This window comes from Pristiophorus japonicus, chromosome 2 (assembly GCF_044704955.1).
Source record: "Pristiophorus japonicus isolate sPriJap1 chromosome 2, sPriJap1.hap1, whole genome shotgun sequence".
NCBI classification, from domain to species: Eukaryota; Metazoa; Chordata; class Chondrichthyes; family Pristiophoridae; genus Pristiophorus; species Pristiophorus japonicus.
Window position 1 is genome coordinate 46,520,064 of NC_091978.1, and position 18,424 is coordinate 46,538,487.

Genomic DNA, 18,424 nt, shown 5'->3' on the forward strand with positions numbered 1-18,424 from the left:
GCGTTCGACAAGGTCCCACACAAGAGATTGATGTGCAAAGTTAGAGCACATGGGATTGGGGGTAGTGTACTGACATGGATTGAGAACTGGTTGTCAGACAGGAAGCAAAGAGTAGGAGTAAATGGGTACTTTTCAGAATGGCAGGCAGTGACTAGTGGGGTACCGCAAGGTTCTGTGCTGGGGCCCCAGCTGTTTACACTGTACATTAATGATTTAGATGAGGGGATTAAATGTAGTATCTCCAAATTTGCGGATGACACTAAGTTGGGTGGCAGTGTGAGCTGCAAGGAGGATGCTGTGAGGCTGCAGAGCGACTTGGATAGGTTAGGTGAGTGGGCAAATGCATGGCAGATGAAGTATAATGTGGATAAATGTGAGGTTATCCACTTTGGTGGTAAAAACAGAGAGACAGACTATTATCTGAATGGTGACAGATTAGGAAAAGGGGAGGTGCAAAGAGACCTGGGTGTCATGGTACATCAGTCATTGAAGGTTGGCATGCAGGTGCAGCAGGCGGTTAAGAAAGCAAATGGCATGTTGGCCTTCATAGCAAGGGGATTTGAGTACAGGGGCAGGGAGGTGTTGCTACAGTTGTACAGGGCATTGGTGAGGCCACACCTGGAGTATTGTGTACAGTTTTGGTCTCCTAACCTGAGGAAGGACATTCTTGCTATTGAGGGAGTGCAGCGAAGGTTCACCAGACTGATTCCCAGGATGGCGGGACTGACCTATCAAGAAAGACTGGATCAACTGGGCTTGTATTCACTGGAGTTCAGAAGAATGAGAGGGGACCTCATAGAAACATATAAAATTCTGACGGGGTTAGACAGGTTAGATGCAGGAAGAATGTTCCCAATGTTGGGGAAGTCCAGAACCAGGGGTCACAGTCTAAGGATAAGGGGTAAGCCATTTAGGACCGAGATGCGGAGGAACTTCTTCACCCAGAGAGTGGTGAACCTGTGGAATTCTCTACCACAGAAAGTTGTTGAGGCCAATTCACTAAATATATTCAAAAAGGAGTTAGATGAGGTCCTTACTGCTAGGGGGATCAAGGGGTATGGCGAGAAAGCAGGAATGGGGTACTGAAGTTGAATGTTCAGCCATGAACTCATTGAATGGCGGTGCAGGCTAGAAGGGCCGAATGGCCTACTCCTGCACCTATTTTCTATGTTTCTATGTTTCTATATACAAAAAAAACACACATTAGGACAGCCCAATAATTCCAAGTTGACTGCCAAGCTCAACATTCTCACCCCGATTCCCTCTAGTGAGTTTTTCTTATCTCACTTGTGATACCTGGAGGTGTCTCATCATATACCCAAGTACATCTTCCAGAAAGTTGATGGTGCATGTCTGTGGGGCACAGCACTTCCACCAAGGAGAATTAGCAAGATATTTTGGCAGGGAGGGGAGAAAGAAAGTGTGTGAAGGGAAGAGAATAATATTGTGATAATGGGGGATCAGAGGGTGCAGTGGGTTGGACACTGGACTCCGAGGTCCCAGGTTTGAACGTAGTCAAGACTGTTAAGGTGGAAGCCTATTCTGTTGGCTGCTTAGTTCCATGAAACCAGAGTTTGGTCAGTCTCAGCATTGCCCCAAGGCTCCAATTTGCTTCTTATCTCACACACCCAATCGATCACAGAAGAGGAATGGAGAAATGTCACACTGGTGGGAGTGAAAGACATGGTTGGACAGGTAGAGGGAGCTTTACCAATCATATTGTTCCCGAGCCAGAATGCTTACACTGGGTACCCAAAAGGAAACCGTTTATTCCTCACGGTGAGGAACACAATTCTTTGATAATTGCCAAACTGCAGAATACTGTCCATTAATCCCACCACTAATGTAAGTAACCACTTTTGTTCTGAGAACAACCTTATGATCCAACTGGTGGATCACGGGGAATCAGACAAAGCACAGTTGCTATTTCATTATCACGGAAGAATCTTATTACCACCCATTAACCTCCCACTGATAAATGAGACTGGTTAGTGCAGTAACCCACTGGTAGCAGCTGGGGCCAAATGTGCTTTCTAGGCATCTCTACCTCCGTTCTTTCTTCAGAACCAACAATAGAAACAAAGCTTGCTTCCAGTCAAGCCAAACCCTGGATCAACAAATTCTTTTTGTAGCACTCAAAGCTGCAGAGAGGTAACCCGGTTTTAGAACAAGAGTATTTCTTGGAGTTTGAGCAGCCCTCAACCCCGCAGGTTACTGGGGTGGGTACAGACTGCGAGGCTGCTGGGAGCGGGGCAGGACATCCGTGAGGAAAGGAGACAGTAATCCCAGCGGCGGTATTTGAATATCTAATCATCGGATAGTGCATTCTCTTGGTCCTTCTCTCCCTCAGCGTTTTCACTTTGGCCTTGTTGGTTTTTGTCAGCCGTTCAATAGTTTGGTTTTTGCTGTCTTCTGCTTTCTTAGCAGCCTGCAGGCGTCTCTTTCGAGCACGCTCAGCTCGCTTCACCATCATCTCCTCAGTCATCTCCTTCACTTTATAGCCCATGGGCAGCTCCAGCAGTGGTTGGCTTTGCTGCTTGTGTAGCAGGGCACGCTGCATAAACAAAACAATGATCACGTTTAGAATGAGCAAATACTGTAAACTAAATTATGAGAATTTTTTAATGCAGCAAGTTATGATGATCGGGAATGCACTGCTTGAAAGGGTGATCGAAGTAGATTCAATAATAACTTTCAAAAAGAAATTGAACAACAACTTGAAGGGGAAAATATTGCAGGGCTGTGGGGTGGACAAACTAGAGAGCTCTTTCAAAGAGCCAGCACATAAACACTGGCCCAAATAGCCTCCTTCTGTGCTGTACGATTCTATGAAGTGCGTGAACACCTAGTGATAGGAGACTTCGGGGGGGGAACTATAAATCTGTATAGAAACTATCCAAAATAGTCTGAAAGATGATACTATTGAGAATAATGCATGCAGCTACCACAGACTACGATTCAATCATATTTCACATATAATTTTGCCCTCCTCCCTACACTCTCCGCAATGCTTCCCGTTTGGTTTTACTGGATTATCTTTTCCTTTTGTCACCAGTAGTGGTATATCGGGTGCTGCAAAAATATCGGGTCGCTGGGGTGTATCGCCAATCGTTTTCGAAAGCGCAACACCAAAGAAATCAGAATGTTGCAGTCAACAAAACGGTATTAATGGGCTGGATCAAGCTGGTGTGTGCCTCATTAGTTGGACTTTTTCTGTACCCTTCAGCTCAATTTTCTTTGCCTTGTGCATTGCTGAAAGTGCGAGCCAATAACGCCGAAGGCAGCGGGGCATTTGGGACTTTAGTGAACGGCAGGACCAACAGTCTATCTACTTTACCAATGAGATTTAAGGATGGAGAATGAAGCAAAGGAACGGCGGAGAAGGAGGCTGAGTGAGACAAATCAGGAACAGAATTTTAAAAAAAAGAAGAAAGGAAAAATAATTTTTCATTTGATATTTTGAATATCTTCAATTTACCACCTGAAGGAATCATAGAATGATGCAGCACAGGAGGCCGCCATTTAGCCAATCATGCCTGTACATTGAAAGAGCTATCTCCCTCCCTTTCCCTAGAGCCCTGAAAATGTTTCCCCTTCAAGTACTTATCCAATCCCTTTTGAAAGTTAATATAGAAACTTCTTCCACCACCCTTTCAGGCAGTGCATTCCAGATCATAACTTTCTGTATAAAAAGATTCTCATCTCACCTTTCGTTCTTTTCCTAAATAACTGTATCAACTCTTCTGCCACTGGAAACAGTTTCTCCTTACATCAGAGAAGGGCTTTGATAGAGTAACAACCACCCCAGCTTCTCTAGTCTCTCCACATAACTAGTAAATCTCCTCTGCACCCTCAAAGGCCTTGACATCCTTCATAAAGTGCAGTGCCCAGAATTGGACAACCACCAACTGGGGCCTAACCAATTTATAAAAGTGGAGCGTAACTGCCTTGCTTTTGACCTCAATGCCTCTTAAAAACATCCTTCTCAACTTGTCCTGCCTCCTTCAAAGGTTTGTGTACATACACCCCCAGGTCTCTCTCTTCCTGCAGCCCCTTTAAAATTGTACCATTTAGTTGACATGCACCTCCTCATTCTTCCTTCCAAAATGCATCACTTCACACTCCTGTGTTATATTTCAACTGCCACATGTCTGCTCCTCAGCCTGTTCAGGAGGACATAGATTGGTGAAAAAGCCAGAAGTCTGTTACTATCTTCCGCATTGTTCACTACATTTTGAAGTTCAATTCATCTCTGAAACTTTGAAATGATGCCCTGTTTACCTATGTGCAGGCCGTTAATATATATCAAAAAAATAGTGGTCGTAATACCATACCCTGGGGGACACCACTGTATAGTTCCCTCCAGTCTGAAAAACAACTATTCATCACTTCTCTCTGCGTGTGTGTCTCAGCCAATTTCGTATCCACGCTGCCACTGCCCCTTTAATCCCATGTGCTTCAATCATTCAAATAGGTCTATTATGAGCACTTTATCAAAACACCTATTGCAAGTCCATATACACATCAACTGCACTACCTTCATCGACCCTCTCCGTTACTTCATCAAGAACTCAATCCAGTTAGTAAAGCATGATTTGCCTTTAAAAAATCTGTGTTGGCTGTCATTTATTAACCCATAATGGAGACTCCATAGTTTAAATCGTTCAATTTCTAGGCCGGAGGGCCTGATTGGCACTGAATTATCACATCGTTAAAAAGGAACTGTTAATCACCAGACTTAACTTTGTGGCGCGTTTACTGGGTCATTAATATGTAAATCCAGCAAGTTCCTAAAAATAACGTCATGACCAAAGGCGAAATGCCGTTTGCATGAAGCAGACGGTGGTGCGACATAAAGCGACTAGCATGTGCTGGGGATTCACAACTCATGGCGTATCGCTCAACTTCCTGGCCGGTTTGCACATCAATAACAACAACATGAGTCATTAACACGCTGTTATTTTTCCAACGAGATGCAGCTCAACACTTACCTGCCTAGCTGTCAGCAGTGATTCATCAATCTCCTTCTTTAGCTCCCCATTATCATCCAACTCTCCTTTCTCTAAAGCATCCAGCCATCGCTGCTCCTCATCCTGTTCCGGCTCTTGAAGACTTTCTGAATCCAGGTCTGGTAGAGGTGATGGATCCAAGTTGCTCTCCTCATCTGAAAATGTTTTAAGATGGGTAATTCTGGTCAAACTCAGCATTTTTACCTTCATACATTTATGACGGAAATAAATAAAAAAGGAGAAAACAGTGTACGAAGCTTATTTACGTTTTTTTGCCCTTCTCTAGTGGCTGTAGGACATGCTCACCGCTGAGGTGAAAGGTTAGAGAGCTGCTCTCGGCTCTGACAATCCGACTACAGGCGAGATGTGATAGAATGAGCAGAGATGAGTGGACCTCCCAGTGGCCCCAGAAATGGCTGGAAAAATAATGGCGAAATAAAAGGTGCTCACTGTTAGTAGTTCATCCAGCAATTTGTGGCAAGAAGACGACACCACGAGTTCAGATTCTCCACAAAGTACTGGATGATTTGTAATCCTGATTTATGGTCCCGACAGGACACAACCTTGGGAGGCCCAAAAAGGGAACACTGAAGCTGTGCAGTCTCACTCCAGCAGGTAAATTTTTCCCATCGAGTTTTAAAAACTGATCAGTCTTGGCAGTATTTTTTGTGCCAGTCTTACCATCCATACTCCTGTTAAGTGTCAGAAGGCAATTGTTTTCAGGATGCAAAGCTGTTTGACACTCAAATCCAAATTAGATAGATTTCTTTCAGAAAATCTTGGGATATGGTACAGGTTGAACCTCTCCAGTCCGGGACTCTTTGGTCCGGCATCATTCCATGGGGGTCGCGACCCACGCTGTGTCCTGGGGCTGGCTGCTCCTCTTCTCCCTGTTGCCGCCGGTGTTCCCTCCTTGGTCGGGTCGGCACGGAGAGGGAGCGAGGAGTGCGGAAGCTGGGCCTACAAAATGTTATGCAGTAGGCTTCTGCGCAGTGCGTGCACAGAACATGGCGGGTCATTGTCAGTAATACTCTAAGTCTAGGGTACTGCTGACAATGCTCGGGTCGGCGTGACCTCCTGTGGTCCGGAAAATTCTCTGGTCCGGCACCCGTCAGGTCCCAAGGGTGCTGGACTGGAGAGGTACAAATGTATATGATGTAATAAGTGTAGCATTCTTGGGAAGCAAGTTGGCTACAAAACAGAAACTAGAGTAGGGGTTAAAGGTAGTTACTCAGACTGGCAGAAAGTGGGAAGTGGTATTCCATGGGGATCGGTGCCGGGACCACAGTTGTTCACCATTTACATAAATTATTTGAACTCAGGAATCGGAAGTACAATTACAAAACTGGGGGGGCGGGGGGAGTATACTTAATATGGAGGAAGACTGTGACAAAATACAAGATTAATAAACCTGGAGAACAGGCATGTAAATGGCAAATTAATATTAATATAGGCAAGAGTGAGGTGGTGCATTCTGGATGAAGAAGAAGTTTAAATGGGAGTCTAGGAATCTAGTGGTACAGATTCAGAAATCATTAAAAGGAGCAACACAGGTTAATAAGGCCATAAAAATTGAAAACAAAGCAGTAAGGTTCATTTGAAGAGGAATAGAATTGAAAAGCAGAGAAGTTATATTAAAATTATGTAGAACCTTGGTTAGACCACACCTAGAGCACGTACACAGTTCTCATTAGTTTTCTTCTCCTCTCTTCTCCAAACCAAGTAGTATTTCTTGGAAAGGCTTCTACCAATGTTGGGGAGCCAGGAGTCTTTAAAAGGACACCTACAACTGCTGATTCAAATAAGTTGCTCGAAACCCTCGTAGCTTATCAAGTAAGAGAATCCTGACAAAATTAGCAGTTAAAATATGCAGAAAAATACTCTCCAGAGTTAAATTAACAGAATGTACCACAAAAGTTTGGGGAGGGTTGTAGAAGTGTACAGAAGACTCAAGTACAGTAACCTCTGGAGACAATTAGGATGAACAGCACTTACCCAGCCAGGCCCGATACTGGTCCAATGGTACTTCATCTGGTTCATCATCATCAACCATCAGAGGAGATGGAGATTGCTTCAGCTCAGAAGCCAGAGAGAAGTGGGGCACACTGTTGCATGAAAACAATGTCAGAATTACATGTGCAATAGAAATAAAGTTGTATATTCTACATGTATATCTTTCAGACGTCTTGGTCAGTGGGGCATTCAACGCAACCATTACTGCTAGTGAGTAGGATTTATTTTCTTTCCTTTCGTCTCTTTGGCCATCTACATGGTATGGGGGAGAACTAATGTCCAGGCCTGTGTGTCAAAAAATCCGACAGTGCGGAGCAGGAATCCTAGTCAGTCGCCTTGTCAGCACCAGGGAAGGGAGGCCAACCGTAGTGTGCAGCTGTGCCCTGCATCACTCGGTGCACTTACTCACTGGAGGAAGGAGAGGACTTTGCGTGTGAACATGGCTGTCGCAGCTGATCAACAAGTAGTAAATTCCTGTCCACACCACTATAGTGCCTGCGATAACTGGACAAGTCATTTGACGTGGCATCCCACAACAAAAAATCCCATGAATTCCTACACTTGAGAGAAAGCAGGAAAGGGGTGCTGAGGGAATGATCAGCCAAGATCTTATTGAATGGCGGTGCAGGCTCGAAGGGCCGAATGGCCTACTCCTGCACCTATTTTCTATGCTTTCTTAAATTTGTTCTCAGGGTGTGGGTAACACTGGCAAGGCCACATTTATTGTCCATCCTGTAATTGTTGAAGGTGTGGGGGGGGGGGGGACCTACTTGAAATGCCGTAGCAATCATTTGTACAGCAGAGTGGTTTGCTACAGCACTTCAGCAGCCATTCAGAGTCAGAGTGCGTCATGTGTAGAACAGACCAGACAGGGGTGGCATTAGTTTAACAGCTTTTGCAGTGCCAGCCTCCGAAACTCAATTCAATATCTAGGATAGAATTTTAATCCGACCACTGGGTTGCTTGTCCAGTACCATAGGCACTTTGATACCATATCATTTTTTGCCATCGTTTTACATGGAACCCCAGAAGCAGTGAAAATGTTGATTTCTGAGCAGATCAGAGTGAGAACAAACCATGTGCCTCTATAATAATAAAGACTCCTTACAAATACAGAATCATTCCTTGACTGACTTCAAGGAGTAAAAATTAGTTTTAACAAAGTGAGACACCCGATTATGAAGTTACGTTACCTCTTGGTGCCCATGGTCTGCCCACCCAGTTTGATTTTAAGTTTGAGCTGAGGTTTTCCAGTGCCGGAGTCGGATTCCAGAGTCTCGGACGAGAAGCCGAGCCCCACGTCTGCCTGGTGATGCTTCTTCTTGTGTTTCTTGTGTTTCTTGTGCTTCTTCTTGTGAGAGCTGTGGCCGCCAGCTTCATCGTCTGAAACGGCAAAGGAAGCAAAATAAAATGAAACGGTGCTGGGGCAGCTGATCGAGCGGCTGACCATCTGACTCAGAGTTGCTCATCGCTCAAACCCCAGACCAATAGCTAAGGACTACGGCCATTCAGAAAACTACCTGATGGGAAATGTGACCAACAACCTACTGAACCAATCGTACAACTTGCATTTCAAAACGCTTAACTTTTTAAAAAAATGTCTAGCTTATTTTCCACTTTTTAAAGTAAATAAAATTTTTTGTGCCTTAAAGCAGTCACAGGTCCCACTGTGGTCACTGGGTTCATTGGTACAACTGTGCTTTTAGAAACATCGTACTTGTACCAATACATTTCAATGTTATGTCATGCTCTTAATTTATCACTCCGACCACAAGCAATAGATCTTTAAACAACTATACTTTGTTTGAGTGCTATACAGCTCAAAATACTCTCCAGGCAAAACCCAAGTTTGGAAAGATAGATCACCAATTGTACTGCTGGCTGTGTCCTGCAATAAATGTCACATGCCCACTACGCTTTACTGAAATTACAGTAAATACAATGGCCCCTTTAGTTTTGCTTGGGTGAAGTCTGAAAGATGGTTCTGCAAATGGCCCAGTCGTTAAGGACGCTATCTGTTAGAACAGTGAACCATACAAGCAGAAGGGGCTTGGGTTTAGTCCCTGATCTGTACTCAGTCAAATGGTCTCAGCCAGGGTGGAAGTTGTGGCACTATAACTGGTCTCATTGTGCAGGGGCTAATGGTGGTGGGTGGTAGTAAACCAACTATTGACAGCTTTATACAACTCCTGTGAAAGTATTCAAGAAAGAGGCATGAAAATAATCAGCTTCAATATCACCAGTCAAATACCAAGTGTTACTAGTTACCTATTCTTTGTTGTTCAGCCGTGCTCGTCACTACCACAAGTCTGAGCATCTTATGGTTAGCAGCACGTCAGTACAGTCCAAAACCTAACCATTCAATAGCAGAACCCAGAAGTGTGACAACAGTATAGCACTACGATCCGAACATTTGCATCTTTTGCACAAAAGCTTCTTTAATCTCTTCGAAGGTGGAGTGAAATGGGGCCAGATACAAGTCATTAAGTTGCTTTCTTTCATAGCATACAAAGCAAGGGCCACAATGAGATTTACTTCATTCAACACAGTACATACAAAATAATGAACACACCGCACTTCCTCATATCAGTGGGTTGTCTTACTTGATGTACAATATTCTCCTACTTGTTACTTCTGAGCCTGGCTGAAACTTGCTTCACAGCTTCCTGTTTGGAGACCAGATTGCCAGTGCCTCTGTTCACAGCCAGAAAGGAACCAGTGACTTCCCAACATAATGGGTCGGTGATGTTTAGCAATTACCAAAACAAGCAAATAAATTGACATGTTTGACCACTCCCATCATCTTTCCATCACTTGGTCCCATCCAACAAAGCCAGCACAACTCTCTGCAGTGGCCCCAAACGGTTCCATCTTCCACTCCCCTATCCTGTTACTTATCTGTATGATGTCCTCTGCTGAAATCATGCACAGGCTAATGACAATTTGCTCTTCTCACTTTGGCCTTCTTGTACCCTTCCTTCCCTCCATCCATAGTCACAATAGAGCCTTCAAACACCTTGGCCCCACACTGCTCTACCTTGCTACTTCTCTTCAGGGTTGACTTATTTGACGTCCTTAGTGCCTTTTTTAAAGTGTTAAAAAGACCCAAATAAATGTATTTATACTAAGATATTTCAAACTTTAGACTCCATCACAGTGTTACAGCTCTGAATGTGCCTTCTGTTTGAAACAATGCAACGAAGTAATCTCCATAGCACAGGTTTTGTTTACACCCTCACCACATTTAATCAGAAATCTAGATATTTGCCACATTACATCTGTTAAAAAGAACTTGCATTTATACAACATCTAGTCACATCTATCAGCGCATCCCAAAGCATCTCACATCTAATAACTCATTTGAAGCATAGCCACTGTTCTTGTTGGTGGTAAACAGGGCAGATAATTTGCATAATGCAAGGTCCAACAAACAGCCAATTCGACAAATGGCCAGATAATCTATTTTGGTGGTGTTATTTGAAGCTGAAACATTGATGACAACACCAGTAGACTTCCTGTTCTTCTTAAATAGTGCCATGAGATGTGTAATGTCCCTCTGACTGCTGGGACAGACAGACTAAGGTCACTTCTACGATAATGCAACACTCCTTCCGTACTGAATTGGAGTGGCAGCCTAAACTACATGCACAAATCCTAAAAGGGGATTTTAAACCCACAATCTTATAACTCACATTAGATACAACTAACTAAGCCAAAACATCAACTTGAAGAGGTGGCAATTGAGTAAATTGCAATCAGTAAAGTAGAATATATTAATAAGAAAACATCCACAGTGAAAGCTTGCATGGCATAACATATAACATTATTTACAATTCAAAATCAGATACCAGATTTGAATACAGAAATGCGAGGTATACACATTAGGCAAGGATAATAGAGGTCTTTAAAATTATGAAAGGTTTCGATAGAGTGGATAGAGAGAGAGTTCCCACTTGTGGGGAAGAGCACAACCAGGGGTCATAGAAACATAGAAAATAGGTGCAGGAGCAGGCCATTCAGCCCTTCTAGCCTGCACCGCCATTCAATGAGTTCATGGCTGAACATGAAACTTCAGTACCCCCTTCCTGCTTTCTCGCCATAACCCTTGATCCCCCGAGTAGTAAGGACTTCATCTAACTCCCTTTTGAATATATTTAGTGAATTGGCCTCAACTACTTTCTGTGGCAGAGAATTCCACAGGTTCACCACTCTCTGGGTGAAGAAGTTTCTCCTCATCTCGGACCTAAATGGCTTACCCCTTATCCTCAGACTGTGACCCCTGGTTCTGGACTTCCCCAACATTGGGAACATTCTTTCTGCATCTAACCTGTCTAAACCCGTCAGAATTTTAAACGTTTCTATGAGGTCCCCTCTCATTCTTCTGAACTCCAGTGAATACAAGCCCAGTTGATCCAATCTTTCTTGATAGGTCAGTCCCGCCATCCCGGGAATCAGTCTGGTGAACCTTCGCTGCACTCCCTCAATATAAGATAGTCACCAAACAATCCAATGGGGAATTCAAAGAAACCTCTTTACCCAAAGAGTGTGGAACTCACTACCACGGAGTGGTTGAAGCAAATAGTATCGATGAGTTTAAGGGGAGGCTAGACACAGGTATGAGGAAGGGGGAAATAGAGGGTTATGCTGATAGATTTAGACAAGGAAAGACGGGAGGCGGCTCGAGTGGAGCATGGCATGGACTGGTGGTCCGAATGATCTGTTTCTGTGCCGTATACAAGAACATAAGAACTAGGAACAGGAGTAGGCCATCTAGCCCCTCAAACCTGCTCCGCCATTCAATATCATGGCTGATCTGGCCGTGGACTCAGCTCCACTTACCCGCCCGCTCCCCATAACCCTTAATTCCCTTATTAGTTAAAAATCTATCCAATGTAATCAATGGGCTAATGGTATACAGACAAAATATGTAAACGGACAACCCATTTTCTTGGGTTGTGGTTGGTGGAACATCACATGGTATAAATCCTTGGGTAACCATTTCCCAGTAACAGAAAAATCCCCTGCAAACTCCAGAAACTGAAACAAAACAGAAAACGCTGGGAGCAGTCAGCAGCTCCATCAATATCTGAAAAAGATTTGGGCGTTTTTAATGAAGGGTCCCAAATTGGAACGAGAAACATTCTTCAGATGGTTACTAACCTGCTCTGCCCTCCCACCACTTTGATTTTATTTCACATTTCCAGTATTCAGATTTTCTTTACATTTCCCTTGATAATGTTCATGTCACTTGAGGACTACAAGGAATTTCAAAATTGTGTTCAGAAATAAAACTGGTTAATGATGTCCCCTTAGTGGAGGAAGCCAAGAACAAGGGGGCATAACCTTAACATTACAGCTAGGCCATTCAGGAGTGAAATCAGGAAACACTTTAAATCTGGAACTCTCCCCAAAATGCTGCAAATTCTGTATCAATTGAAATTTTCTAGGCAGAGATCAATAGACTTTTGCTGGACAACAACACTAAGGTATATGGAGCAACAACAGGTAAATGTAACTGAAGTACAGATTGGCCATGATCTAATTAAATGGTGGAGTTGAATGGCCCACTCCTGTCCTTATGTTCTTAAGGCTCCGCAAGATCCTGCAAATCCCCTGGGAGGACAGACGCACTAATGTTAGAAACATAGAAACATAGAAAATAGGTGCAGGAGTAGGCCATTCGGCCCTTCTAGCCTGCACCGCCATTCAATGAGTTCATGGCTGAACATTCAACTTCAGTACCCCATTCCTGCTTTCTCACCATACCCCTTGATCCCCCTAGTAGTAAGGACCTCATCTAACTCCTTTTTGAATATATTTAGTGAATTGGCCTCAACAACTTTCTGTGGTAGAGAATTCCACAGGTTCACCACTCTCTGGGTGAAGAAGTTCCTCCGCATCTAGGTCCTAAATGGCTTACCCCTTATCCTTAGACTGTGACCTCTGGATCTGGACTTCCCCAACATTGGGAACATTCTTCCTGCATCTAACCCCGTCAGAATTTTATATGTTTCTATGAGGTCCCCTCTCATTCTTCTGAACTCCAGTGAATACAAGCCCAGTTGATCCAGTCTTTCTTGATAGGTCAGTCCCGCCATCCCGGGAATCAGTCTGGTGAACCTTCGCTGCATTCCCTCAATAGCAAGAATGTCCTTCCTCAGGTTAGGAGACCAAAACTGTACACAATACTCCAGGTGTGGCCTCACCAATGCCCTGTACAACTGTAGCAACACCTCCCTGCCCCTGTACTCAAATCCCCTTGCTATGAAGGCCAACATGCCATTTGCTTTCTTAACCGCCTGTTGCACCTGCATGCCAACCTTCAATGACTGATGTACCATGACACCCAGGTCTCTTTGTACCTCCCCTTTTCTTAATCTGTCACCATTCAGATAATAGTCTGTCTCTCTGTTTTTACCACCAAAGTGGATAACCTCACATTTATCCACATTATACTTCATCTGCCATGCATTTGCCCACTCACCTAACCTATCCAAGTCGCTCTGCAGCCTCACAGCATCCTCCTCGCAGCTCACACTGCCACCCAACTTAGTGTCATCCGCAAATTTGGAGATACTACATTTAATCCCCTCATCTAAATCATTAATGTACAGTGTAAACAGCTGGGGCCCCAGCACAGAACCTTGCGGTACCCCACTAGTCACTGCCTGCCATTCTGAAAAGTACCCATTTACTCCTACTCTTTGCTTCCTGTCTGACAACCAGTTCTCAATCCATGTCAGTACACTACCCCCAATCCCATGTGCTTTAACTTTGCACATCAATCTCTTGTGTGGGACCTTGTCAAACGCCTTCTGAAAGTCCAAATATACATCAACTGGTTCTCCCTTATCCACTCTACTGGAAACATCCTCAAAAAATTCCAGAAGATTTGTCAAGCATGATTTCCCTTTCACAAATCCATGCTGACTTGGACCTATCATGTCACCTCTTTCCAAATGCGCTGCTATGACATCCTTAATAATTGATTCCATCATTTTACCCACTACCGATGTCAGGCTGACCGGTCTATAATTCCCTGTTTTCTCTCTCCCTCCATTTTTAAAAAGTGGGGTTACATTGGCTACCCTCCACTCCATAGGAACTGATCCAGAGTCAATGGAATGTTGGAAAATGACTGTCAACGCATCCACTATTTCCAAGGCCACCTCCTTAAGTACTCTGGGATGCAGTCCATCAGGCCCTGGGGATTTATCGGCCTTCAATCCCATCAATTTCCCCAACACAATTTCCCGGCTAATAAGGATTTCCCTCAGTTCCTCCTCCTTACTAGACCCCCCGACCCCTTTTATAACCGGAAGGTTGTTCGTGTCCTCCTTCGTGAATACCGAACCAAAGTACTTGTTCAATTGGTCCGCCATTTCTTTGTTCCCCGTTATGAATTCCCCTGATTCTGACTGCAGGGGACCTACGTTTGTCTTTACTAACCTTTTTCTCTTTACATATCTATAGAAACTTTTGCAATCCGTCTTAATGTTCCCTGCAAGCTTCTTCTCATACTCCATTTTCCCTGCCCTAATCAAACCCTTTGTCCTCCTCTGCTGAGTTCTAAATTTCTCCCAGTCCCCAGGTTCGCTGCTATTTCTGGCCAATTAGCGTCCTCAACCAGGCCAACATCCCCAGCATCGAAGCACTGACCACACAACCAGCTCCGTTGGACGGGCCACACTGTTCACATACCAGACACAAGACTCCCAAAGCAACCGCTCTATTCTGAACTCCTGCACGGCAAGCGAGCCCAAAGTGGGCAGAGGAAATGTTTCAAAGACACCCTCAAAGCCACCTTGATAAAATGCAACATCCCCACCGACACCTGGGAGACCCTAGCCAAAGACCGCCCTAAATGAAGGAAGAGCATCCAGGAGGGCGCGGAACACCTCGAGTATCATCGCTGAGAGCATGCAGAAATCGAGCGCAGGCAGCAGAAAGAGCGTGCGGCAAACCAGTCCCACCCACCCTTTCCTTCAGTCACTGTCTGTCCCACCTGTGTAATTCCCATATTGGACTGTTCAATTACCTAAGAACTCATTTTTAGAGTGGAAGCAAGTCTTCCTCAATTTTGAGGGACTGCCTATGATGATGAAGGCTCACCAATACATTGCAGGTATCTTTGAAGCATTCAAAAATCTCAGTGTGGATCCCCAAGTGAGTGTTTCTAATGCAGAACTGAGCCCACAATGGCACAGAAAGTCCCAGGTTTTATCCCCTTCCTGCGCCAAGCTCAACAACAGGGCACCACAATGAGCTTCAGAACCCTTAAATTAGGGAGGGGGGAGGGAAAGAAAAAGGAACAGCCCGAGTTCCTACTCCTGGCCAGCATCTGCTGACCCGGATTGGAAAGTGCAGCTTGAATTGTGATGATATCCTATGTGGTTGAATAGCCTCTTTACACCCAGCACAGGAATCAGAGTCACTTGCACTTACCACAGGCAGCCGGTGCCTATGGAACTGCAAGCCGCCTAGATCAGCACCTACAGGGAAAAGCCTCTATTTCTCTGTTACCAACCTGCGAATCATAGAAGGCCACTCGGCCCATCGAACCCGTGCCAGCTCTCGGCAAGAGCACCTTAGCTAGTCTCACTCCTCAGCTCTTTCGCTGAAGCCTAGCAAAAAAATTCCTTCAGGTACTTATCCAATTCCCTATTGAAAACCACAATTGAATCTGCCTCCACCACCCTTTCAGGCAGTGCATTCTAGATCCTAACCACTCGCTGGGTACGTTTTCCTCGTGTCACCTTTGGTTCTTTTGCCACTCACCTTAAATCTGTCCTCTGGTTCTCAACCCATCCGCCAATGGGAACATTTTCTCTCTATCTACTCTGTCCAGACCCCTCATAATTTTGAAATATGGACTGATTATTTCATTTTTGTAAAAGTTTATTTCTCCTGGGAAGTTTCTTTGTTTACAGGGAGTGGCCTATACTCCTCCCCCCGGGGGCCCTGACCCAGCCTACACTCCTCCCCCCCGGGGGCCCTGACCCGGCCTACACTCCCCCTCCCCCTCCCCCTCCCAGGGGCCCTGACCCAGCCTACACTCCCTCCCCTCCCGGGGGCCCTGACCCAGCCTACACTCCATCCCCTCCCCTCCCCTCCCGGGGGCCCTGACCCAGCCTACACTCCATCCCCTCCCCTCCCCTCCCCTCCCCTCCCGGGGGCCCTGACCCAGCCTACACTCCATCCCCTCCCCTCCCTCCCGGGGGCCCTGACCCAGCCTGCACTCCATCCCCTCCCCTCCCGGGGGCCCTGACCCAGCCTACACTCCATCCCCTCCCCTCCCGGGGGCCCTGACCCAGCCTACACTCCATCCCCTCCCCTCCCGGGGGCCCTGACCCAGCCTACACTCCATCCCCTCCCCTCCCCTCCCGGGGGCCCTGACCCAGCCTACACTCCATCCCCTCCCCTCCCCTCCCGGGGGCCCTGACCCAGCCTACACTCCATCCCCTCCCCTCCCCTCCCGGGGGCCCTGACCCAGCCTACACTCCATCCCCTCCCCTCCCCTCCCGGGGGCCCTGACCCAGCCTACACTCCATCCCCTCCCGGGGGCCCTGACCCAGCCTACACTCCATCCCCTCCCGGGGGCCCTGACCCAGCCTACACTCCATCCCCTCCCCTCCCCTCCCGGGGGCCCTGACCCAGCCTACACTCCATCCCCTCCCCTCCCCTCCCGGGGGCCCTGACCCAGCCTACACTCCATCCCCTCCCCTCCCCTCCCGGGGGCCCTGACCCAGCCTACACTCCATCCCCTCCCTTCCCCTCCCGGGGGCCCTGACCCAGCCTACACTCCATCCCCTCCCCTCCCCTCCCGGGGGCCCTGACTCAGCCTACACTCCATCCCCTCCCTTCCCCTCCCGGGGGCCCTGACCCAGCCTACACTCCATCCCCTCCCTTCCCCTCCCGGGGGCCCTGACCCAGCCTACACTCCATCCCTCCCTTCCCCTCCCGGGGGCCCTGACCCAGCCTACACTCCATCCCCTCCCCTCCCCTCCCGGGGGCCCTGACCCAGCCTACACTCCATCCCCTCCCCTCCGGGGGCCCTGACCCAGCCTACACTCCATCCCCTCCCCTCCCAGGGGCCCTGACCCGGCCTACACTCCCTCCCCTCCCGGGGGCCCTGACCCGGCCCACACTCCCCTCCCCCCCCCGGGGCCTTGACCCGGCCTACACTCCCCTTTTCCCCCCCCCCCCCCGGGGCCTTGACCCGGCCTACACTCCCCCCCCCCCCCCCCCCGGGGCCATGATCCTGCCTACACTTCCCCCCCCCCCCCCCGGGGCCCTGACCCGGCCTACACTCCCCCCCCCCCGGGCCCTGACCCGGCCTACACTTCCGTCCCTCCCCCCCCCGGGGGCCCTGACCCGGCCTACACTCCCCCCGGGGGCCCTGATATTGACCCGGCCTACACTCTTCCCCCCCCCCCGGGCCTTGACCCGGCCTACACTCCCCCCCCCCCCACCCCCCCGGGCCTTGACCCGGCCTACACTTCCCCCCCCCCCCCCCGGGGCCCTGACCCGACCTACACTCTCCCCCCCCCCCCCCCGGGGCCCTGACCCGACCTACCACTCCCCCCCCCCCCCCGGGGCCCTGACCCGGCCTACACCACCCCCCACCCCCAGGGCCTTGACCCGGCCTACACTCCCCCCCGGGGGCCCTGATATTGACCCGGCCTACACCCCCCCCCCCCCCCCCCGGGGCCCTGACCCGGCCTACACTCCCCCCCCCCCCCCCCAGGGCCCTGACCCGGCCTACACCACCCCCCACCCCCGGGGCCTTGACCCGGCCTACACTCCCCCCCGGGGCCCTGATATTGACCCGGCCTACACTCTCCCCCCCCCCCGGGGCCTTGACCCGGCCTACACTCCCCCCGGGGCCCTGACCCGGCCTACACTTCCCCCCCCCCGGGGCCTACACTTCCTTCCCCCCCCCCCCCCCGGGGCCTTGACCCGGCCTACACTCCCCCCCCCCCCCCGGGCCTTGACCCGGCCTACACTCTCTCCCCCCCCCCCCCCCCCGGGGCCTTGACCCGGCCTACACTCTCTCCCCCCCCCCCCCCCGGGGCCTTGACCCGGCCTACTTCCCCCCCCCCCCCCCCGGGGCCTTGACCCGGCCTACTTCCCCCCCCCCCCCCCCGGGGCCTTGACCCGGCCTACACTCCCCCCCCCGGGCCTTGACCCGGCCTACACTCCCCCCCCCGGGGCCTTGACCCGGCCTACACTCCCCCCCCCGGGGCCTTGACCCGGCCTACACTCCCCCCCCGGGGCCTTGACCCGGCCTACACTCCCCCCCCGGGGCTTTGACCCGGCCTACACTCCCCCCCCCGGGGCCTTGACCCGGCCTACACTTCCCCCCCCCCGGGGCCCTGACCCGGCCTACACTTCCCCCCGGG

At 48.7% G+C, this 18,424-nt stretch overlaps 1 protein-coding gene across 1 annotated transcript in view; it reads right to left on the minus strand.

Annotated features, from left to right (window-relative positions):
* Window positions 1-1,105: 1,105 nt before the first annotated feature.
* Window positions 1,106-18,424, minus strand: part of ino80b (INO80 complex subunit B) — a 152,211-nt gene continuing 134,892 nt past the window's right edge. The window contains exons 5-8 of the mRNA XM_070859725.1: window positions 8,216-8,405; window positions 7,005-7,114; window positions 4,992-5,164; window positions 1,106-2,554 (exon numbers count right to left, since the gene is read on the minus strand). Coding sequence (XP_070715826.1) covers window positions 2,096-2,554; window positions 4,992-5,164; window positions 7,005-7,114; window positions 8,216-8,405 — 932 coding nt within the window. The 3' untranslated portion in view covers window positions 1,106-2,095. The remainder of the gene's footprint in view (window positions 2,555-4,991; window positions 5,165-7,004; window positions 7,115-8,215; window positions 8,406-18,424) is intronic.